The sequence below is a fragment of the Mytilus californianus genome, unplaced genomic scaffold (assembly GCF_021869535.1).
Source record: "Mytilus californianus isolate M0D057914Y unplaced genomic scaffold, xbMytCali1.0.p SCAF_3, whole genome shotgun sequence".
Classification (NCBI taxonomy): domain Eukaryota; kingdom Metazoa; phylum Mollusca; class Bivalvia; order Mytilida; family Mytilidae; genus Mytilus; species Mytilus californianus.
Window position 1 is genome coordinate 15,170,011 of NW_026262679.1, and position 26,411 is coordinate 15,196,421.

The 26,411-nt window shown below is 32.8% G+C and overlaps 1 protein-coding gene across 2 annotated transcripts in view; it reads right to left on the minus strand.

The window, feature by feature from the left end:
* LOC127733978 (protogenin-like) overlaps window positions 1-26,411 on the minus strand; it is a 63,988-nt gene that overhangs the window by 30,764 nt on the left and 6,813 nt on the right. For both annotated transcript variants that reach the window (XM_052243466.1, XM_052243465.1), the window contains exon 2: window positions 3,486-3,609. In XM_052243466.1, coding sequence (XP_052099426.1) covers window positions 3,486-3,579 — 94 coding nt within the window. In that variant the 5' untranslated portion in view covers window positions 3,580-3,609. The remainder of the gene's footprint in view (window positions 1-3,485; window positions 3,610-26,411) is intronic.

The following is a 26,411-nucleotide window of genomic DNA, read 5'->3' on the forward strand; positions in this document are numbered from 1 at the left end:
CAACTGATATATTGTTTATTTAGGTTTAACTTCAATCAATGAAAATTATACAATCCTTTGAAGCAAACGTAATGAATTTATTCCCAATTCTATCGAACGTCTGCTGGGTTGCATTTCATTAATATTAAGAATAAACATGATCAGAATTAAAATAATTGAAACTGAAATTAGATGCAGAACTTGTTCGTTTCAAATCTTTTACATAGAAGAAAATGATATTTTGAAAACAGTTAATAATAATTAATTCTAACTGCAAGATCAACAGATACTAACATAAATCCTTTTGACTTTACAGGTACAAAGGAAAAACTAACACACATTAAACCAAAATATATAATTATTCATGAATTAAAATGATTTTGTTGAGACCACCTGAATAGGATTAAAAGTTTAAAACTCATCACAAATGTCTGACTGGTACATAAAAGACAAAAGAATTTGAAGAAATTGATTTGTTTGAAACCAACAGTTGACAGATACAATATTATAATTATTAGATTTTGTTAGATTGCTAAGTTTTTAATTGCATATTCTATTTTCGAACAGGCAATTGACATTCCGTTAGACAGCTGTTTTAACGCCTCTTGCAGATTAATTTTCTGCACTATTATCAAAAATAGTTGTATCTCATTACGTAAAAAATTGCAGAAAGGTCAATTAAAAAAAAAAAACAGAACCCGCTTCATAATTATTACAAACACTAATGAAGTAGAATACTGATACTAACGGATGTTTTGACTTAATCATTGTGAGTAGCAACCCGAAATGAGATTGTAGAACAGCAGAATGTCATATAATTTTACATCAGTATGTCATTTACTATGAGCTTATTTTCGGTACTCGTGAACACTCGTGTGCTTTTTTTTATCTTGTATACCACAGTTTAGGATTTAAGTACTCTCCATGACCTTTTTCTTGTATGTTTTATGTACTTTCTGTTTTACACTGATCGCGATTAAAGGAGAAGCACCTGGCTAATCCATTGTCCTCTGGATTTATTTTTTTTTTCATCTCAGAATTCGGTTCGGTTTCTTTTTTGAGTTTTTTTTTCACTAATTTCAACTATAGAAATGAAGGGAAAAAAATGAGTGAACATGCCACAAAATGTCGATTACAAGCACTAGTACATGAATTTTAGTCCGAAACTGTTCGTTTTTTTTATATAAACATCATCTGAAACGTCTTAACAATAAATCATTTTATAGTCATTTTCAGTCTTTCAGTCAATTTTCAGACTAATCCACTGCGGTAAATTTAGAAGTGTTTGTAATTCTTACTTAGGCTTTTTATGATGACATTAGATGACATCCTTTCATGGACTTGCATGGATGATATTTATTAGATTAACTACATCCGTTGGGAGTTGTACTGATTAGTATCTCGAAATTATTTCGAGAATTTGGTGTTGCTTGCAGATTTTTGATATTTTCTCTTGACATTATTTACAACTTTTGTGGACTCAGAACGATTTAGAACTGGATATATAGACACATGTATATTTAAAACATGATAAAACAAGACACTGGAATCGTTTCTACAACTGATCACTAACATCTTATTATAATTTGTTCAAGTGAAAAAAGTTTCCGTCAATAATGTCACCGCCATGGCTTTTATTGATATCTGGTGTACATGTCTACATTTTAGTGGTCTTCGTTGATTTTTGAACTACTTGTTAACACGAGGCAAACCACACTCCAGTTACGGATGGAAATTCATCTTAGTACAGACTGGTTGCAATAGTTATGGAAATCAAAATTTTAGACCCGTGACTACTATTTCAAAGATTATGAAAAAAAAATGCAGTTTTGAAAGTATTATTAGTTAATAAGGGTTTGAGCGCAATATTTTCAACAAAAGGTCTGTACAGAAACCAATAATAGTATCTCATTATTTTAAAGATAAAACTACTATAATTTCTCATACTTATATCAAACCCATTATTTCCAAGATTTTTTTTAGGGGCCAGCTGAAGCACGCAAACACCTGCGGGATTTCCTCGCTGCTGCGTTGAAGACCCATAGGTGGCCTTGGGCTGTTTTCTGCTCTTTAGTCGGATTGTTGTTTCTTTGACACATTCTTCGTTTCCATTCTCAATTCTATTAGTTATGGATATACAATTCAAACTTGGTGAACCTAAACTGGACACTTCATCTCATATATCAGAGTGACATAGAACTTAACAATACTACCGTAACTAGAAGGTCAGCGTCATATCTGGATTTTTTTCTCGACATCGCGATATTAAGACGACAGTAAACTAGGATCTATAACAAACGTGACGATTTCAGCTTTCCCGTTGTCAACTTCCGATTTATAAGGAGTAACATATTTCTGCCCCATAGTAAAGCGTTTACATGTCTAAATTATACATACTACTTGTTAATCAACATTCGTGGGTTGCTGCCTGACACAAATAACACAGCTAGAAGGGTTATGAGGACACTACATAAGTTATAAGGTCATTATTACGAACTGGGTTCGCATGACGGTTTGTGCATGCAATTAATTAAACAATTAGTCTAGTGTTTAAATTTGTAAGACCATAACTATGTCTCTCTTGTTTTGAGAAACAGGCGCTATGTTAACCATACAACAGATCTCATCAACCACTAATATCCGACTACTCCAAAAAGACATTTACGAACGATCAAAACGTAGTCAAGATACCTGTATGGTACAGGTACACTATATGGTGGGGTTAAACCAGTTTAACGAGCCCACTTACCTTGCCGTTTGCCTATACTATCTAGACCATATGTCGCAAAAGGTAAATACGTAATAAAACCCCGAACAGTCACCTATCAAGAATATTGGTATTCCAAAAAGGTAAACACAGCTAGTTTTAAACAACCCCGATTTTATGCAGCAAATGGATGTAATTCTGTCAACGTGAATATATATTTTGATATCTATATTTATTAAATCATAAATCATAATTGGTTGACCGATACGATGTCTCAACAAACTAGCGACATATTTTCAAGGTCTTATATCTTTAGATACCAGTAAAAGCGTCTGATATGTGATTTTATCAATTGCCTTCTACTCCCGGTTATGCCATTTTGACTAAGAGTGAATTCGATTGGCGGGTAATATATGCATAGCAGGAGACGCTTACTCTCAACGCACCATGTTTCTCCTTTTGAAGTTCATGCGATTCACTCAGTTTTTGTTTGTTACAATGGTTTATCTATTTCTTAACACAGGTAAACTATTGTCACCTTACTTTACATGTGAGGAACGTCCATTTTCATATGTGTATTCAAAATCCTGATTATTTATAAGGTTTTTGAATTAATGAGACTAGATCAACATAGAAATTTTGATTTGTTTTGTTCATTGCACACATTTTGTAAGACGTAATTCTAAGCCATGCATAACAGATAGCTGAAAGTTGATATATATTAACTAAATAAACCTTCACACAAAAGACCACATAAAATCAACAACAACAAACAGCAACACAAACCTCGGATACTCACCACATAAGAACGTTAACAATATAACTGTTATCCACACGTGAAATTCCTCTATTATAAAAAATGCTATCTTATAATACTGTCCATGCCAATGCATTCTGAACTGCTCTGCCAACCATTTGAAAGTCTGCAAATACCAGATAAGTTACTGTGAACAATTTTATGTGTATCTTTAAAAAGAACTAAAACAATGTACAGTACTGAGATTATAAAAAAACTGATATTTATTCTGTTCGTTTTAGAATTATTATTTTGAAAACAGCAAATGTGGAGAAATTGACCGTTTCTTGCCATCATAGAAGAGCCAATATTCGGTTGTGATAAACTCAGATACGACTATTCCATCAGAAATCTAGCCAATGGTTGTGAAATTCAAAACCAAAACCTGGGTTAACGCATTTCGTCTACATAGTACTCGTCAGTGGCACTCGAATCATAGCAGTTAAAATGTCAAATGATAACGATTTTAAAGAGTATTTAAAACAACACACACAATGTTGATTGTGCTAAACATAGTCACGAGGTCAACAACTATCCGTTCTAAACAATCACATTTGTTGTTTACAGAATTTATCTATAACTTTTCAAGAAAGTAGCGAAAATACTAAAACTCATCATTTGAGACAAATAAACCTCCTACAAGAAGTCAAATAGTGGTTTGAAATTCAGTTATAGTGGCATTTTTGTAGATATTGTATTTCTGTTCATAAGTAGCGAAAATGCTAAAAACTCATCATTTGAGACAAATAAACCTCCTACAAGAAGTCAAATAGTGGTTTGAAATTCAGTTATAGTGGCATTTTTGTAGATATTGTATTTCTGTTCATATTTACTGTTTATTATATCTCGTATTCAACATAATAGACAACAACACTATAAGTTGATGATTGGTTGCTTGTTGGTTTCTTAACGTCCTACAACCCTAAGTGAAAACCGCGGGAGCGATTATTCCTTTCGGTAGCGGTTTCACAATTTGGTAGACCCTTTCGACATCAAGAGCATTTATATTATATTTTGATTTACTCGATCTATTATGATTTTTTTAGTATACTAGACAATCATTTTCATTTTACTTTTATGTTTTATTATTAACATATTATTAACAATGGCAGCCATGTCGATTGGTTAACAGGGACAAAAATACAAATTTTATATTTGCTTCCCTGGGCCAAGGTTGGTTAAAACTGGTCCTGTGGTATATAAGGAAAATAATTTTGGTACTGTACGACGACGGATGACAAGTTATGGCAAAAGCTTAAACTGGTGGTTTGGACCAGATGACCTATAAGGTTTATTTAATTGATTTAATTGATTTTGTTTACCGCATGATATTGGATTTTACATTGAACACAACTGTAAAACAGTTTCTTAAGTTTTCAACAACATTGATATTGTGCTTTCGGGACAATACTATCCGATAAGACGGCATTTCTTTCCATCTTGAACAGGAAAGGGGGTTGGAAATACCAAAGGGCAATCAACAACTAAAAGAGCAACATTCAACATGGCCACAAATAAAAACAGACAACATGGCCACAATAAAAAACAGACAACATGGCCACAAATAAAAACAGACAACATGGCCACAATAAAAAACAGACAACATGGCCACAAATAAAAACAGACAACATGGCCACAAATAAAAACAGACAACATGGCCACAATAAAAACAGACAACATGGCCACAAATAAAAACAGACAACATGGCCACAATAAAAACAGACAACATGGCCACAAATAAAAATAGACAATATGGCCACAAATAAAATACAACGAAAGGACAAACAACAGTCTCCAAACACAATAAAACACTTGAGATTAAGCAGCATATAAGTGTAGTATTAAAACATGTGTTACTAATTATTAAATTCGTGTTTTGTCTTGTTGTTCTCTTGCAATTTTACGAAACAATTCATGAAAAATGCATCAAGCAAAGTAGAAATTTTGGTTGCTGCAATTCTAATTCAAATTAAATATACGTGGTGTGATTACAAAAATTATTGAATGGACGAAAATCTGAACGGTATTAAAGGCCTAGAATGTAAGATAGTTTATCAAAAACCAGAAAAAAAGAACATGAAACGAGACAAAGGATGCTTGTTGATAACACCAAACTGCAGTTGGTTGCACATTTTGGTGTGATCTTATCCCAACCATTGAATAGTGTAGTAACTGCAGAGTAGTGTCCAATCAATACTTTAACAGGTCGGTAACACTACTTTATACGGGTATGCATAATCTAGCATAGTTATGTTCCCGCCAATATAATTGTTTGTTTACACAATACTTAATTTTACCTGGGTCCTTGACCAATCCAATTAATGAGTTGCAATGCATGATGGACTACTACGTGCCTACAATTTACCGAGAACACGTGTTTTGTAATGACACGCAATGTCTTTTTTCACAGATTGCCGGAAAAAAAGATCTCGTATTATTTTTTCTTATTATGTGATTACATTTAAAGATCATGATATAAAGTATTAGTTTTATGCTCAGATTAACAAATAAATGTTTCTGTCCTAAGAAAATAGTGTTTGAAATACTCGAACAGTAGCCACTAATGTTATGGATCGATAAAAAAAGATTTAAGACATTCTTTCAGTGGACAGCAACTAAACGACACAAAAAATCTAAAGGTAATTAGTTTTACTTCCATTCAGATTTCGAAAACGGAAGGCTCTTGAACTTTTCAGATATATCATAAAATTGGGAAAGCGAGTGCCAAATGTCCGTGTGATATTGAACCTATAATATTTTGTTTTTTTGCTGTCATTTCAAAGGTCAATAAAAGGGACATTGTCACACTATCCAAATACGATTGCTGCAATCCCTTAAATAACATCAGAAAGTGTGTTCTTGTGTTACTACATGCACAGAAAATCATTGTTTTATTGTAAATACAAATTGTCTCTGTAACTGTGTTTTTAGTTTAAGAGATAATAATTGATAAGACTTAGAGATAAATACCCTCCCCCCCCCAAAAAAAAAAACAACACATAGTTCTATTTGTTTTTTTTTCTTTTGCACGTCGTGATATTGTGTCATAACTAATAAACCATCCACGTTATTTTGCCTTACTTTTGCGAAATACACGTCTACGATTATATGTCATTTAACAGGTTTTAAATACGGCTAGGAATCAAATGAGGTGTGTCGTGAATGTCAATGAGACAGCAACCAAACGAAAAAAAATAACCAAAAGGCAACTAAGGGTCAATATAATATCTTCAACAGTAGATAGGTGTCCCAGTCTATATAACATATGTACTGTACATATAAATCATGTGTCTGTCTTTAAAGCCATGGTGCTGAACAGCCTGTAATGCTTAGTACCAAGTAGGATTTCTGTACTGTATTCTCTGTTATTTTATGAAATAGCATTGTTTATTGAAAGAATTAAGAATATGTGATACGAAAATTTCAAGAGGTATACAGTATCATGTAACCTATTCCTTTAAAATGTTTTACCCATTTTTATACAATACAAAAAGACACTTTTCAACTAAATTCCACGTGTTCTTAGGTGATAGTAAACTCGCAGTAGCCTACATACATTGTTGTTCATTGTGTCGATTGGTAAATTTCCCACTGACATGTTTACATTTTGTATTTTGGAAATTACTATGCAAATATATTCTGGCGTCAGAATTCTAGTGGTCCCGACCTGTTTAAAACTCCCCCCCCCCCATAAAAAAAAGAAAGTAAAGAAATTAAGTAACGAATTACATGTATTTACAAAAGAATATTCGCTATTTGCGTTTTTAATGGTTTAAAAGTGGGCAGACTTATTTTACTATTTAAAAAAAAAAAAAAAATTCTGATCTGAGGTAGGCCTAATTAATGATACTACACAATAAAAAACCCGAATATTACATTAACAAAACTTAAATCGTGAAATTGAAGATAAATTAAATAGAATTGCTTTGAACTTGTATGTCAGTTTTAAAATGTTTAGAAAAGACAGTTTTTGTGTTTTATATAATCATGTTTTTGTTTTATACCAATATTTGCTTCTTCCAAGAATATTATACCTTGTCTCATTGATGGAGGTTTTTGAACCCCAGAATGTAATGAATAGATTACGTGCAGGACGAAATTATACCAATAGGTATTTAATGACATCTGGTGCAGAACCACTTTCCTGTAGGGAAAAGATTCTCAGACGAGAAAATGATTTCTAAAATTGATAATACGTGTTTTCGCTGGAATATAATTTATGACACACAGCAATCCCAGCTTGAGCTAGTGGTAAATCTGAAAGTCCTTCTGTTTCAATAAATGTGAAAATCATGAAGCATCATTGATTTTGTCCACCAAGAGATCACCATTATTTCTACATTATAAGCAACAAAGGCTATTTGGTAGGATAACGTAGGGATAACTACTAACAACATACAATGTTGTCTTATACAAGGAAACGAATTCAAAAGAATCAAATGTGAATTAAGTAAGTATAAGGAACATTTCAGAAAACCGGAGGATCAGCAATGGAGGCTTAATTTATGTGACATTTCAATCTGGAGTTTCACTCACAGTTTTTGATTCAGACTTGGTTAAAACTTAGCTTAAACATATAAATCCAAGAAACCACCTACCATTGTATACGGATTAATGACATTTCGTCATTCTTATTCTTATCTGCGTTTAAAAAACTATCAAATTTAAACGTGCTACCTTAAGCGGAATTCCATGATTAGGTAGCTTGAATGAGTTTCCATTTGCTTCATTTCAATGAAACTTATGATGATATAGCAAAGCTATTCAAATACAACCTTTCCCTTACAATACACCTTTATTGCAATCAGGTCACTATTGCCTACATATCACACTTGAACAATTTTAGTTAAGATTGCACATTACTCCGTAATGTAGAGATTGATGAGGTTCGTCAATATTTGGTCAGCTATAGACCTGCTTAACAGAGAAATAAATTGGAACTGAATTACCTTGATTATGCATAATTACGCTTAGGAGGTTTCGTGCAAAAACCGGGTTTAATACATCATATCAATTTTGGAAAGGCTTGAACAAAGTCAGAATTACTTAAGTACCTTGGGTGTGAACTATTAATAATAGTACATCATTTGTACTTATTATAAGATGGCACATATCAGTGATATATTCTAACAAATTACCTTTTTAACAACTAAATAACTTTGGTTAATTTTTGTATCTAGATATCCACGAGAAGCTGTAAATGAAGTTGGCAATGCATATGAAAGTGCTTTTATATATTACTTTTTGGTTTTGTTATAATATATATATTGAAATCTGACCTTTCATTGTATAAATATTCGCACATGGCTACTTTTTCATAAATTCGAGATATGTTTGTCGTGATATAGGAATTGTTTCTGAAATATATGGTGGATGTCGATCTATATATGTTGGGATCTCGGTAGTTTTATCGAATTAAAACGCGTTATTTCTTCTTAACATACATGTACAAACCATGTTTATTCATACAGAACAAACATTATTAAAAGTACACAGAATTGTTTCTTATAAATTGTATTGATAATTTCGCCAAGGTCATTGATGACATCTAAGAAGTGAAATGATATAGGAACTTTATTGATTAGGTTGAACTGAATAATGTGATATGATCTAGATAAGCATTTCTGCAGAAAATATGTCCTAAATACAAAACAGCATGTAAATAATAGATAATAAAATATTTTTATTATCACCTACTTTGTAGTGCAAATTAATTTCTCTTTCGAATCATAAAACTAAATCATTTATTTATAGTGTATTGATTGTATAATGCATTGTATGCGAACAAATTGATGCAAGAAGAGGAAATTAAATGTACAGGGATGCATAAAAGATTGGTAGATTTATATGAAAGACATGAGATAGATGGTCTATCATAGAGGTCACGACAGTCGTACGATACTGTAGTTTAACCATTTTTGATTAGTATTGCTTTCTCGTGGACGTATGCACGGCCGTCACTCGGCTAACCGAGAGATTGGTCGGTTAATCTATATTGAGTATGCGGCTATATCGGCGGTTGGTCTGTTAATTGGGTTGGCTAAAGTCTGTTAATCAGGTGTTATCGAGAAAATACTTGCAAGTTCAGTATGTTTCATTGTATAACTTTTTAAATATATTTTTTATCATAAAAATTATTCATGTCTGACAAAACAATTCAATGTACTGAATCCAGTGGTGTAATTATTTTTTTTCTAGCTTCGATAAACAATCAATAAAATGAAAAGGCGGGTTACTCATCAATAAATTTATACACATTTTACACACACAAAATGTACACAAAATGACAACTTGGCTGAATTTACTTGCATGCAATATTTTGAACATCGAAAAAAGACAGGCATTATGTTTGTTAACCATATTAATATCATTGTGTGAAAAATCTACACGAAAATCTGTATTTTGGTGATATTAATCAATTTTTATTAAAAACCTGGTCTGTTAATGGGTCGGATGTATAAAACCCGGTCTGTTATTTGGTCTGTTAAGAGTTATGAATGGCAATGAATTCTGTTTCGTTGTTATGAATGACACCAAATTGTCATCTACATTGGTAACCAGTATATACATCATTTTTATAGTTCGTTCTTATGTTGTACTGTTATACCACTGTCCCAGGTTAGGGGAGGGTTGGGATCCTGCTAACATGTTTAACCCCGCCACATTATGTTTGTATGTGCCTGTCCCAAGTCAGGGGCCTGTAAATCAGTGGTTGTCGTTTGTTTATGTGTTACATATTTGTTTTTCGTTCATTTTTTTTTTATATATAAATAAGTCCGTTAGTTTTCTCGTTTGAATTGTTTTACAATGTCATTTCGGGGCCTTTTATAGCTGACTATGCGGTATGGGCTTTGCTCATTGTTGAAGACCGTACGGTGACCTATAGTTGTTAATTTCTGTGTCATTTTGGTCTCTTGTGGAGAGTTGTCTCATTGGCAATCATACCACATCTGCTTTTTTAAATCAGAGATAAACGTCGTAATGTAACTAAACATCAGTAAGTAAAATATATTGGGATGCTAAAATATAAAGAATAGAGAAAGAATAATGAGAAAAATAAATAAAATTTAGAGAAAAGTGACATAACAATTTAAAGAATACAGAAATAAACAACACCCCCAATCCGGACCCTCATGGTATACACGAGAATCTGGATGGAGACGCAGAATATAGAATAATAGATAAGGACAGTAGAGAGTGATGCATTGCTAAAAAAGAGAGAAAAATAACAATTGTTTAAGAATACAGACATGAAACACCCCTTTTTACTATTTAGACCCTCCAAGATGATTGTTAAAACAATTTTGGCATTTATTCCACATCTCCTTATTTTTAAATTAATAGTATAGACAACGATATCTATATAGATGCTTTGCAATTTTTATACTGTATATCAATTTATGTTATTTGAGACTGGAGTCCGATAAACATTGGCCTCCTGTCAACCGCTGAATCTGATAGCTCAGTAAATATTGTAAAGTGCAAACAAAACAAAATTTCAGGGGGAGGGGGTGGTTGAAACAGTAACGGATTGCGATGTACTCAAATTGGTGACAAATGCTAGAATTTTACAAGCGCACAACTGCAGTTCTCCTCTGCACTTATGTAGAAAGGAACTAAACGGAATAAAATGAATTAAATCTTAAGATAATCAAATGTAGCTGCATTCGCTTCTTTCCATTCACTTCTTTCGAATGTTTTGTAAACAACATATGATTAAGTAATAGAACAAAAGAACTAATTGGATGATGCTGACGAATTAGGGTTTAACGTCCAGTGGCAAATATCATGTCCATATGAGAACGACAACACGTTATATGTACCCGGTGTTGTATAAGACAGACACTTTCAGTCGGATTTTTGAACGTGCTTCTTTAAAAAGACACAAAAATCAAGGCTGATTGAAAACGTTAATAATAAATTCATGCATATTCCAGCGGCCATTCCATATCACGCTATATTGCAGTGACACACCTTTCAATAAAATGCAAAGAAAATCAAAATAAAAATGATCTTACTACAAGGATACTGTTGCACCGTATTGTCATTTTTTTTACTCAAGTACATCTCATTTTTAACTTTTTGAATGGGAAATTATAAAGGTAGCAAAACTATTGTCGTGGCTAAATAACTCTTAACTGACACAATTTTAATTGTCCAACCCATTAACAGACTTTATTCCCTTAATAGTCACTAAAACGTGGTATTACTCACGTTATATTACAATTATGAAATATTTACTAATGTCAATTTATTTTTTAGAACCAAAGTACTATTCTGTGTCCTTTAAATGATATCTAAAATTGTTTGTTTCGCTTTATTAAAACAACTGCTATGCGTATAAGCATAAATACCACATACTTGCGCGACGCCTTTTAGTTTTACTGAAGTTATCGCAGACTATGAAATGTTTTTACAGGTGGAAAATGTTCTATGATAGATATCATTTTGTCAGACACTTTTCTTTTTTTAATTGGTTCTTATAATATGCCAAAAATCTGTATATTTAACAGAGTTGAACATTTAAATTGTGCGTTTTACTCTTAACAGACGTACATCTATAACCGACCCGATTAACAGACCAACCGCCCATATAGCCGCATACTCAATATAGATTAACCGACCAATCTCTCGGTTAGCCGAGTGTCGGCCGTGGTATAACCAGCATTTTTTTCTCTCTCTCAAAATATAAATAGGCTATCGGATGTATTTATACATGAATGGAGCCTTTTTATCCTGCATTGAAAGATTCAGCTTAAAAGGACCAATTAGAATAATCTGTTTTACTACTTTTCTAAAAAAAAAATGACAGAACTTTTGTGATTTTTGTATAGCTTAATCAAGCTTAATCAAGCTTAATCAGCTTTAACCTTTTCCATGCAGATATAGTTGGTGAACTGTGTTTTGTTTTTTGTGGTTTGTGAATTGCGTTTTGGGTTTGTTGAATTGTGTTTGGCGGTTGGTGAATTGTGTTTTGTGGTTTTTGAATTGTGTGTTGTGGTGTTTAGTAATGTGATTAATGGTTGTTGAATTGTCTTTTGTGGTTGTTGAATTGTGTTTTGTTGTTGTTGAATTTGTATTGTGGTTCTTTGATTGTGTTTTGTAATTGTTGAGTTTTGTTTTGTTTTTTGAGGTTGGTGAATTGTGTTTTATGATTGTTGAATTGTGATTTGATTTTTGTGGTTGGTGAATTGCGTTTTGTGGTTGTTGAATTGTGTTTTGTGATTGTTAAATTTTGAATATTGTTTTGTTTTTTGTGGTTAGTGAATTGTGTTTTGTGGTTGCTGAATTGTGTTTTGTAAATGTTGAAATGCGTTTTGTTTCTGTGTTTGGTTAATTGTGTTTTGTGATTGTTTAATTGTGTTTTGTGGTTGTTGTTTTGTGTTTTGTGATTGTTGAATTGTGTTTTGTATTTTGTGGTTGTTGAATTGTGTTTCGGGGTTGTTGAATTGTGTTTGGAGGTAGGTGAATTGTGTTTTGTGATTTGTGGTTGTTGAATTGTTTTTTTGTGACTGTTGAATTGTTTTTTGTGGTTGTAAGTGTGGCGTAAGTAGAAATGTTGCAATTATTTAGCTTTTCTTAACGCTATGATGATCATGGACACACAAAATTAGTCCCAGTGATAAATAATGACCATAACAATAACTGGATTGTAAAATGTAAAACAATTGCATACATTTTTTACGAAGATATTTTTTATTTTTGTATTTCCTATAAGATATTTATATAACGTTTAATTGTTTTATCAACTTACCTTGTTATGGTTTCCTGTCTTGTTGATATAAGTATACCATACATATAGTTCATATTGTTATTATCTATTTTTATATCATTATTCTCGAATCTTCATATCGGATACAGATCACAGTAAATGTTTTCAGATCTGGTACATGAAAGGATGATGCTATTCCTACATGAACATGACACTTTACACATCATAACAACATTCAACTTTTTTTTCTCTCCACTGAAATATTACAGGTATTCACAGACAGAATGTAAATACATGCCTTTATGACCTCATGTTAAGGATCTCCCAGAAATGTTAGAAATTACGTCTCTATGCAGGGCATCAGAATAAGGACAACTAAGACAACAATATGTTCTTGGTGAATACCCACCCGATATACAGTTCGATGTTTAGTTAGACAATTAGTCTACAATATTATATTACATGTAAGACTTTAAACTCGAAAATTTTATCCATAGAAACTTTAAATGTATTTCGTTATTATTGTTGTTATGAGTACCTACTACCTTTATGGAGGAAACTAAGTTCTGGTTGTTTGTGTCTAAGAATGCATTACAAACAATAAATTATTGAACAAATTCTGCTCCTTCTTGCATGTTGTTGTCACTGCGTGTTGTGGATTCTATTTAATAAAACATGAAATCTACTTATCTCGTTCAGTTTATAAAGTATTGCGTAATTATATTAAGCAAAAGCTCTGAGAATAGTCTCACATATCACCACAATCAATTGTTTCAAGTCTTTCATGTTTATTGTGATGACATAACAAATAGTTTAAAGTTTCACTATATCATGTTAACTGTTTGACGTCAATATAATAAGGAGATTAAAAACAACAAAGCTAGCAAGTAAGATAAAGCATATCTTCTTCTTATATCAATCATATACTTTGATATCAGGTTGATCACAGTATATACGATACATCTTTATCATTTTGAATTAAATTACTTTGCATTTTTTTTAATTCCGGGAATTGATCATTTTTCTATATATATATAGTAATCATATACAATGTACGATATCAAACGCAATGAATTCAATCGTCAACTTTATTTATGAGTTTGCCATGTCTTGTTATTCAGAACACAAGAACTAATTTTTTTAAACTATTGTAAATGAACAAGTGGACAATGTGAGATTGATTCATTGCTTGTTGCTATACGTGCAGTGGCAAATATGTCATGCATGTTCAAGACGAGAATTTTAACGATAAAAAAAATAGGTAGGTCCTGTAATAAAGTGTTGACCAGGATGATGACACTGAAAAAAGATATATTTGATAAGGTCAGAAATTCATCCTTGCAACAGGCCACCCATGAACCCTTAAAGAGTTGTTGCAAGGGTTCTTAACGTGCAGAAATTGTGGCACTCCCTCTACAAGATGCATCGGATAGCATGTCCCCATTCTGACGGGACGTGGCTGTGATTGTATACATCCCGCACAGACAAACGATGCCCCACTTCGGCGAGGGTTTTTTGTCGGTTGAATGAAGACCAAAGGATGACCATATTTCTATACTCCAGTCAACCCGTGTGGTTGAACAATGTGAGAGTACCTTTCCAACTAAGAATATTCTTTTTTCACTTCGTTTTCTTTCTTTTCTAAGTATAATATCCACAGCTATCATGACTATTTTCTATTGCTTACAATTATTTTCTTTCGATTTTTCTATCAAACATCCATCTCCGTCACAAGCCCTAATCTCAAAATTTTCTCAATCAATCTGCCAAAGACCCCGTTTTATTTCTTTTGTATTGGATGTCACTTATGTATGCCCTTTGCGCATACTCACTGTCCAAAAAGGACAAGTGTGGTTAATATCTTTATACTTTGTAATTGAATTTTTGCCTTAATTTGTTGATTTAAGTTTTTGTCTACTTAATGTCTGCCTTTTTCATAAAACCGGGAGATGTATCTTATGTTGCAAACAAGCATGATATATATCTCTCCAGCTGTCGACAATCAATCATTACGCTGCAGCTGCATACCAATAGGTGATGAAGTTATTGTCTTAATTAGTTAAACAGTATGATGTTCTTTCAAGTCCCTGTCATAGTCTATCAATAATAAACTGTACCGCTTCAATAATATGCAAAAATCTTATCAAATCAATTTTGAAAATCGTTGTATTTTTTATTCTAAATGTCTTGACCACAAATTGTACTAAATAACTATAGAGTGCTGCCATCGCTATAGTGGCAAAAGCAAACCAGCTAAGATTACATTTTCGAATCGGTTTTTCAAAACACCTGACATCTAAAATATTTTGATCGTCATTGTCATTGACAATTGAAAACAAAATACATCCATTCTGCATTTGTTTGCACCTGTCCTAAGTCAGGAATCTGATGTTCAGTAGTTGTCGTTTGTTGATGTGGTTCATAAGTGTTTCTCGTTTCTCGTTTTTCATATAGATTAAACCGTTGGTTTTCCCGTTTGAATGGTTTTATACTAGTAATTTTTGGGGCTCTTTATAGCTTGCTGTTCGATGTGAGCCAAGGCTCCGTGTTGAAGACCGTACTTTGACCTATAATGGTTTACTTTTATAAATTTTGACTTGGATGGAGAGTTGTCTCATTGGCACTCATACCACATCTTCTTATATCTATTCGACTTTCAAAAAGGGACGAACTGTTTAGTTACTACACATTCCAGTCACAAAACAACAGTTTGTTGTATGCTGGTTATTATAATTTTAGATATTTATATATATAATGAGGGTTAAATTTGAACGATTTTATTTTGCACATAATCATGCCAACATATTTATGAAAAAGAAGTCATGTCATATAAAACTAAGGAGATGCTGAACTATGCTAATTATAACAAACGAGAAAAAACTGACTGCAACCAACGACAGCAACTAAAACATAAGCATCAAAATTATTCTTTTGTAAAAATAGATCAAAGTTGGGAAACATACATGTAATTAAAATCATCCTATCTTGTAATCAGAGGAGTTGTTAATTGATTTGTTTCGGCTGCAGTATAAACTTGCGCAAGAATAAAACTCAAATGAAAAAAGCACTCCTGAAAAAAATATGTATGTACAGAAGCAGAAAGCGGAATTTTTGTAGTTTGAAAATAGTCATAACCTTTTTAAATTTATCGCTGTGTATCTCTTTGATATATTTCGTGAGCTATCTGTTTTTTTTTTCAATTTACGCATTAATGACACGTAGTCTTTCGATGGAAAAAAATCACAGTAACCGTTTGCGCTGATTCTTTTGAGTCAAATTAAAAGTTTTGTTGTTGACATGTTACTTGAGCCTACGCATATTCCAGAAACGGAATCCTGATTGGTTAGTGGATGTTACTATTTCACATTCTGTGAATGTTTTCGCACACCCATAAAAAACCCGTACTGTTCGAACTAAAATTAATGTCAAAGATTTTGCAATTTAAAACTTCAACTAGTAAGTTATTTATCTGTCTATTTGTTTTTTTATTAATATCAATTTATTTTGTGTTCTTTGTTTATTTTGATTGATTTACTCAATACGATTTAATGTTATGGTTGGCTTTATTTGACGAATAAAAAATGTATTTCTAAATAAAATGAACAAAGATTAAATTTGAAATGTTTAAATCTAAGAGGTTTTAACCATTTTTTTAATGAAAATAACTGTTCAAAAGATTTAACTTAATTAACAAAAGAATAAGTATAATTTTAGAGTTGAAAGACTAAAGGTTAGACATATAAATTTACTCTTTCCGCTAGCTCTTCATTGTCAATGAAAAAATATGACAATCCTAAGGAAAAAATCTCGTACAAATGGATCTCTAACTACAGGGTCAATTAGGAAATTGACAAATATATTTTTTTGTGACAGGTTATATTCAATCTGACCAGTTTACTTTAGTTATCAATATGAACAATATGCGTTGATTGCACTCAATATTTATGCATCTGATCAACTGATCCCAACTACTTATCAAAACGTGAATAAAAAGCAGATGCATTTTCCAAAAAAAAAATAATTTCAATTTCCTTTAGTTGGAAGATTAAGATAAGGAAAGACCAGTAAACAAACAAAGACTAACTCTATATTCTAGAATGAACCACAGCGTTGCTCGATGCAGGACTATACATGCAAAAATAAAAATTACATGGCTATCGTATCTTTGATCATGACAATACGGAAACATCTTGCAACAATTTAAACGTGTTTCGGTTTTTACTGCATTGAATACGTCGATAATTATTTCTTGTTTTCCTATCAATAAATGTATCAGATAAATATGTTTACTATTTATTGTATGCTTTTATGTAAATTGAAATGTAATTATTCATTACAAAACTACGTTTAAATGTTTATTGAAAGCTATTTTTACAGTACAGACTGTTTAAACATCGACCAGACAACATTCTCACGTATAGTGAATATGAAAATAACTAGTAAATAGATTGGCTATATTATTAATGATGATATACTATTTAAATATATTTTTTTATTTCTGAAAATATAAATTGATTTATTATAATTTTCAATTAAAAAGGAATTTGTTTGTACAGAATTGAAATGATACATTATGATTCTGTTTTCAAACATTAAATTATACTATAGAAAGTCCCGAATGTCTCTTTATGAACAAATGCAATTGCAATTGTGCGGCGGATTTCAAAAGGAAAATTATTAAGAGCTAACTACAGTAAGATCAAATTTCGAGTCGTAGTTAATTGTGCTAGGAAGAGGGCCGAAAGATACCAAAGGGATATTCAAACTCATAAATCGAAAACAAACTTACAATATCATGGAAGAAAACGAAACACGACGAAAAGACAAACAAAAGTATACAAAACACGACATAGAAAACTAAAGACTTAGCATAATGAACCCCACCATAAACCGGGGGTGATCTCAGGTGCTCCCTAAGGGTAAGCAGATCCTGCTCCACATGTATCACCCGACGTGTTGCTCATGTAAGTACAAACCCGGGGATAAGTCTAATTCAGTAGGTCATATTCGAGAGAAAAAGGACGGGATAGTGGTTACATCAATTGGAACACAAAATAACATCTCTTAAAAAAGAAATCAACTAGTCATGATTTTTAAAGTCGTAATTGATTCTTTACCCCAGAAGACGTGGTTTATTTGCTCTAATATTGATTTTGTATATAAATAGTATTTCGTCAAGGTGGAATATTATTCAGTCATATTATTCTTTTTTTTTCTGATTTAATGTTTATATTTCTTTTTCTCACAAAGCAAAAAATTGTGATTTTATCTTGAAAATATGGTCACATATTTGTCGTAAGAACACATTTCAAACTGATGTAATAGTTATTTGTTATAATAGTACATTTGCCAATATTGTTAAGGGACATAAAGGCTCAGGAGATACAAAAGGGAGAAATGTAAAACCATAAGTCTGTGAAAAACCATACATCATCAAGACCAAAAGAAAAGCGGCAACAATCTATAAAATGCGACACAGAAGTCGTAGCTGCAAAAGGTGTTTACCAATGAGTTTAGACTAAGTTACATGTACTTTATACTTATAAAGTAATAGAATGACAATGTGTTGAGGAATCGCCTCTAGGGAAACATTTGACAAACGAAGACAATTTGTCTCCACATGTTCAAGCGGCGTACCTAATAGACGCTTTCTGCTGTTAATAAGCTGAAAGTGGTAAAATTTGTAAGAGCTGCCTTTACAGTTAAAATATTAGTTGTGTGAAATCCTTGAATTTGAACTTTGAGGGGTAAACAAATTTTTATATGAAAAGTTAGTTCATTGAAATGCATGCATTTAAACATTATATCTTGCCAACATTCTCGTGTACAGCTGTTGAATATCAATCATATCTTTTGCATTGTTTCATACAGAGGTGAATATTCTCATGTTTTACTTTGTTTAAATAATGTATGTGTCTCAAATTGTTGGGTATGCTAAGATTTAAAAGTGTTTTCCTTTTTTACGTCTTATTTTGTAACTTTCGCCTATCTTTAACACAAGGATCAAACGGACACAGAAATTCAAACACAGCGTTTTCTTAAATACTGATCATTTGAATTTACGGTTTACTCATACCAATCTTTATACTGCCTTTCTTTTCAGTTTATATCACTAAAAGGTGCTACTAGGCTCAGATGTAAGTTAAATTAAAGTAGAGCGATTTACGTGTATTATTGTGTGTACTATCATTTTGCTCCGATGGGTACGGTGTGATATTTTCCACCAGTTAGAAGATATTATTAGTTACAGTGTGCTAGTGACCTAATGCGATATCTCGAATCCCATATGGAAATTACTAACCCCGTATATATAGTATTAGGTTACTAGCTCACTGTGTAACGAATTTATCTTGCTGACTATCTTAATATTTAGACTTGTCGCCTATCAAAGTGATCAAGTCTTCAATATAAAGAACTTACTTCCATTGGTCTATACAAAAACAAATGCCAACAATATCAATTTATTAGCTGTTTATGTGTTTTCTGAATTTTTTTCAATCTTTTATCATCTTGAAATTTATGTTGTGTTAATTTTTTGTGCACGTATTAGCCTTGTGCATTCAAATGGTAGAGGCGATGAAAGACTTGTTATCTGATTACATTTCTTCAACCTTTCTTTTTTGACAACAGATATGAATGATATTACACGGGTGTCATTCGGTATATCGAGAATAATGATCGTGAAAGAATAACTAACGGTGGTCAAGCATTGCGATCGGATCGTGAAATATCTGGTATCGGATCGTGAATGTAATTAAGTGTAATTCTACATCAAAATTTGTGAAAATTCTGATGTATTTTCAAAAGGTGGAACAAATCATTATTTTGATCGTGAAAGACAAGGCGTGACCAGACTTAATGATCAGAAAACAACATTTCTTTTACCAATTGATATACTTGTAATTGGTTGAAGTATGAAATTGCTTACTAAGAACGTAAATTAATACTGTCATTTTTTTGGTGATATATATATATTTTGTACACCATATCCGGATTTCGACAATTAATGTCTCTTCAGTGATGTTAGGAATCGAAACGATAATTGGAAGGCCATATAATTTACCTCAATTTAGGATACTAGACTCTTGAATTTTGAAAGAGTCGAAATAGGATGAACGGATCATATAAACCCGAAGGCCATATAATACAAGCCCAAACGAAAAAATATAAACAAGTCTAAATTGAAAACAACGTTCAAACCTATGATTGCGTTGGATAAAAACCGCAATTTTTATACGTGTGCATGCAAGACAAATTTCTTGGTAGAGGGGTCTAAATACAGCACAAACAACATTTTCCAAAAGACCCAAAAAAAGTGAAAAAGTATATTTTAACAAAACACATTTGACTAGCAGGTCGAACAACTGATGTTCTTAAACCCTGCCGACTGCCATTGGCGATTGCCAAATAAACGGATCACCAGATGTAACAAAATGGATCTTATTATTAATGTATTACCAAACAGAAAACAATAAACTTGCGGAAAAGATTGGAATACCGCAAGCATTAGAGGCAAAAATTTGTACACCATATCCGGATTTCAACAATTAATGTCTCTTCAGTGATGTTAGGAATCGAAACGGTATTTGGAAGGCCATATAATTTACCTCAATTTAGGATAGACTCTTGAATTTTGAAAGAGTCAAAATAGGATGAACGGATCATATAAACCCGAAGGCAAATATAATACAAGCCCAAACGAAAAAAAATATAAACAAGTCTAAATCGAAAACAACGTTCAAACCTATGATTGCGTTGGATAAAAACCGCAATTTTTATACGTGTGCATGCAAAACAAATTTCTTGGTAGAGGGGTCTAAATACAGCACAAACAGCATTTTCCAAAAGACCAAAAAAGTGAAAAAGTATATTTTAACAAAACGCATTTGACTAGCAGGTCGAACAACTGATGTTCTTAAACCCCGCCGACTGCCATTGGCGATTGCCAAATAAATATATATATATGTACGCATATTTAGTAAAATTGAGAATGGAAATGGGGAATGTGTCAAAGAGACAACAACCCGACCATAGAGCAGACAACAGCCGAAGGCCACCAATGGGTCTTCAATGCAGCGAGAAACTCCCGCACCCGGAGGCGTCCTTCAGCTGGCCCCTAAACAAATATGTTTACTAGTTCAGTGATAATAGACCTGTTTTCATTTAAAAGGCAATGCTTCGTGTAAATATAGGCATCCATGATAATAAGACCTCCGGGAGCATAAATTGTCGAAAAATAAATATCTTAGAATGCGAAATGCATCCACGAATGAGTGAAGCGAGAGGGGGTATGATGATTTTCCCCTGGAAATATCTTAATGTGTACGTTTTTGTTTCCTAAGGAATATATATAAGAAGCTATATCATTTAATTTACATGCAGGTGTATAGAAGATGTTCTTTCCATTAACAATACAAACTTTTCTGATTGGGTCCCATTAATAGTCATGAACTAGAGATTACAGACACCACATAAACAGATTCCTTAGCCTCATTTTTAGACATAATACCCCGAATCTGACTATAGCGGTTATCTCAATACCAGAGTATTTAGTGCCGACAAGTTTGAAAAATCGTGCACAAGATTTTGAAGCTCGTGCGCACGACTTTTAATCTCGTGCGTACGACATTAAATAAATGGTGCGCACAACCTACAAAACTGGTGCGCATGACTTTAAAACAGGCGCACACGACTTACAAAAACTGGTGCGCACGACTTTCAATTGGCGCGCACAACTTTAAAGAACTTGTGCGCACGACTTTCAAACTGGTGCTCACGACTTTCAAACTGGTGGGCACGAGTTTCAAAGTCGTGCACACCAGTTCTTGAAAGTCATGCGCACTATTTTGAAAGTCGTGCGCACCATTTGAAAAGTCGTGCGCGCCAGTATGAAAGTCGTGTGCGCCAGTTTGAAAGTCATGCGCACCTGTTTGAAAGTCAACGCACAAGTCGTGCGCACTATTTTGCGAGTCGTTCGCGCCAGTTTGAAAGTCATGCGCACAAGTTTGAAAGTCGTGAGCATGTGCTGATAAGCTGTGCGAACGAGTTTCAATGTCGTGTGCAAGATATTCAAACTAGTGCGCACAATATTAAATCTCCGGCAAACGAAAAAATGTATATTTACTTGACACTTAAGGGGCTCCGTAATTATGCAAATACTATACTGACTGTATTATCAGCTACAAAAACTTTTTTGTTGGCGTCTTTGTTTGATTTAACTGTAAGTGTGTCTAAATGTTAAATATGGTTGTGCTGTATGTCTGTGATGTATGTTTACACAATTTTGGCTGCTGGATCCCAGATATGGTTATGTTAACCAATTATGCCTGTTTGGGTTGCTTACCCAATTTGGCAATATTATGGAACATTAAACAACTGTCAAACAAGTGGACGTATTATCTAGTTAGAGGTCAGATTTAACCCACCATTTTCTTAGGAAAATGCCTGTGTCAAGTCAAAAATATAGCAGTTGTTTTCCTGCGTTTTTTTCAACAATGTTTTTGTTCCAGTTTTTACAAAAATCACAAAGGTTCTTCGTTTTTTAGATATTACAGTGCATAAAAATTAATGGAAATCAGATGAGAAAATCTAAACTTTTCAAACGACATAAAACTTATGCAGGACTGACAGACGGACTCAGATTGTTAAAAGAAACTAGTCGGTATGAATAATCAAATAATCAGATCCAATGTCATTGAACCACCATAGCCCTATTTACAAACAAAAGTGAAGCGAAATAAGTCATGCAAATCCATTCTTTTGTTATACCAATTACAAATACGAATTATCATTAATTTTGTTTAAACAAAGATTTGATTGTTTTCGTGGATTTTTCAAATAACGAATAAGCGGCAACAGATCTTTCACAATCCTTTTCGCGATCATCAAAATGCGGTACCCGATCTTTCACGATCAGAAATATCAAATTTTTACAAATATTACCATTTTTGCAAAGTTTCTGATTAAACTGAATCAAAATAACTTTAAGAACTATTTTAAACAGTAAAATTAAACGATAACTTTAAGAGAAAGGTAGTTTATGCATTAGAAATTTGAAAAAAAACATGTTTGTTTTCATTTTTATTTCTCTGAAATGTCAATGAGAAATCTGCCTTTTGTAGTTTTGTAAAAACGGGTTTACTTTTAAGCCTTGGTTTTTCTCGGATACTGATCATAACGTTGAACCATTTTGACAGACAGTTTTATTTTTTACCAGTATTTGTCACTATAACTGATTAAATTAGATTATTTACTGACATTGCATGTGTCTTCTCGATAAGATTTCATTCACGATCCTATACCAGATCTTTCACGATCCAATCGCAATACTTGAACACCTTTACTTATTCTTTCACGATCATTTTTATCGATATACCGAATGACAGCCGTGTATAAGTAAAGAAACTTACTTGTAAATGAATTACCCACGAGTACATGGATATTAATTAGTTTAATTATTGATAAATGTATCGTTTGTACTGTCATTCTGGATACCTCCTGGTATTAACATGCTTCTAATTATTTATGAATGGATTGATACTGATTAACATACATAGCTAAACAATATATTTGAAATAGATGAGTATACAATAAGTAACAATTCACATGTGAACGTATTCCATTCCAAAGAAAAATAAAGAGATGTGGGATGATTGCCAATGAGACAAATATCCACACAAAAAAACAAGACATGAATTTTATTAGTACAGGGACGAAGATGTAACCGACTATGTCATCGTAAAGGATTCACTAATGAGCAACATCCATACCTAATAGTAATCTATAAAAGTCCCCGACATGACATAATGTAAATTAATTCAAAACAGAAAGTCAATGCAAAATCAGTAAGCGAGAAACATTTATGACAGACAGCAACAAAAGACAACCACTGAGTTACAGTATCCTGACTTGAGACATACACATAAACAATATGAAGAGGATACACATGTATGTGATCGCACAACATCCACTTACATGTACCTGCAATATTTGTGTAGCATCACAACATAAGAACACACTGTCAAATTCTGTTGGAAAGGGCTTGGCTCATTAGGTCAGATCAATAAACAACTAACAAAAAAGACAAAAGACACAGATTTTCCATATTCGACTGTTAAACAATTTTCATGCATGCATAAATATGTGCATTATAGTCCAAACTCTTTACATGTGCAAAACGTATTTAGAGATGTATGAAATAAATGATAGTTTTATGGTAATCCAAGAAAATGCAGGTGTTCCAATGGTATCCAATGGTTCGTTGTTGTTTTTTGTAACCTAAATAAATGAAATTGTTTTTCAGACAGTGTTCACAAATAATCATACTGATACCGTTTTCCTTAATTAAATATAAGTGTACCAATCATCAATAAATGCAAGAAAATAATAGGGTCTCAAGTGTTATTTAAACGAGGCATCGTCACTGTGTGAAATGTTGTATCTTAAGATAATGATGTCTCACAAATCCGGTTCACCACAATATTACGTAAATTTATTTCGTTTAAAACACAATTTATCATTCAATCAAATTGCATAGTTTGTTGTCGGAAAACCACGTAAAACAAAATTGAAGTTAAACAAGAAATAGTACCTTCAAGTGGTGTCAAATTTAAGTAACAGTACTTTTTTGTGTGTAAGGAGCACAACCCTGCTAATGAAATCCGTATGTGAACATGCCGAGCGTAATGTATCAATTGAGATATGAGAACGCCATACGATGGTTACTGCTGAGAAATGGTAAGAGAGAGACGAAAGATACCAAAGGGATTTCAAACTCATACATCTAAGTAGAAAATAAACTGACAACGCCGTGGCTAAAAAAAGAAACAGACCAACAGACAAACAACAGTACACAAAACACAACAAAGAAAACTAAAGACTGAGCAACACGAACCCAACCAAAAACTGGGGGTGATCTCAGGTGGTCCGGAAGGGTAAGCTGATCCTGCTCCACACGTGACACCCGTCGTGTTGCTCATGTTAGTACAAACCAGGTAATCAGTCTTATTCGGTAGGTCACATTCAAGGAAGAGCGGACGGGATTGTAGTTACGACATTAGGAACATATCCGTCGTCATCTGTGGAACGGATAATCAGTAACGATTAACTAACTCGTGATGGCAACCGTAACATTTACGAAGGGATGATTTCAACTTCACCACTTGGAACTCTTTGTTTAATAGCTTCCTTGTGAGCAGCAACCCTCTATCAAGGAAATCATGAGTAAATTGACAATTGGAAAGTTGAAATCATCTCGTTTGTTATAGATTCTTGTTTAAAGTCGTCCATCTGTTTCAATAGCGATAAAAATATCAAGATTTGATTCATTCCTCTTGTTTCGGAAGTATACTTAATCTAAAGTTCATTGGCACATATATGATGCACGCACTGGTTAAAATGTGACTTATTAAGTGACAGGACATCTTCAATATTTCTGAAAGTGAAAATAAAGAACTTTGCAAGACGACAAGTGCGAACACTACGGTCATTTAATAACCTATGATCTACACTGGCTACAATTCCCTTTCTTTAATTTCTTTCTTACTAATTTTTATTTTTACTAAAAACTGCCATGATACTGAATTCCCCAGTATACTGATTGACATAGGAGAAAGGCTTCCTCTGCAGGTGTCAATAAAATGTCAATCTCTCAGTCATAGCAGTACAATTGTTAAAGGGGTAAAATTAAAAGATAAAAAAAAGAAAATTAGGAAGGGACGTGTAGCAAGTCTACCTATGTTAATTTTCTCGTGCTTTTGTCTCTGTTGGATAGTTGTCTCATTTATAATCATATCACATTTCCATATTTTTGTTAAATAAATGCATGTACATTGTGTACCCCTTACCAGAAAAGAAATGTATAACATAGTAAACAAATCCCGTATAGATCTAAATGGGATTACAAAGGTACACATTATCGACATGACAAAGCAGATTGTACTACCAATCTTAAGATGATATAAAGATTATAGAATAATGTCAAACTTACTGTTTATTGTTTAACATGTGACCGATATCTGTCACACAAGTATTATGAGGAAAGTGTTTACGTTCTTGTATTGCCTTGTTCTTAATTCCACGGTTGAGATTTCTACTTAAAAAACTAGTTAACCAAATATACCCATGTACCTTACTGTTGGAATGTTACTAAATAGAAATAGAAAGATTGCAATGGGAAAATTTTAACTATCACTTGTCAAAAAGTTTATTTCACAACC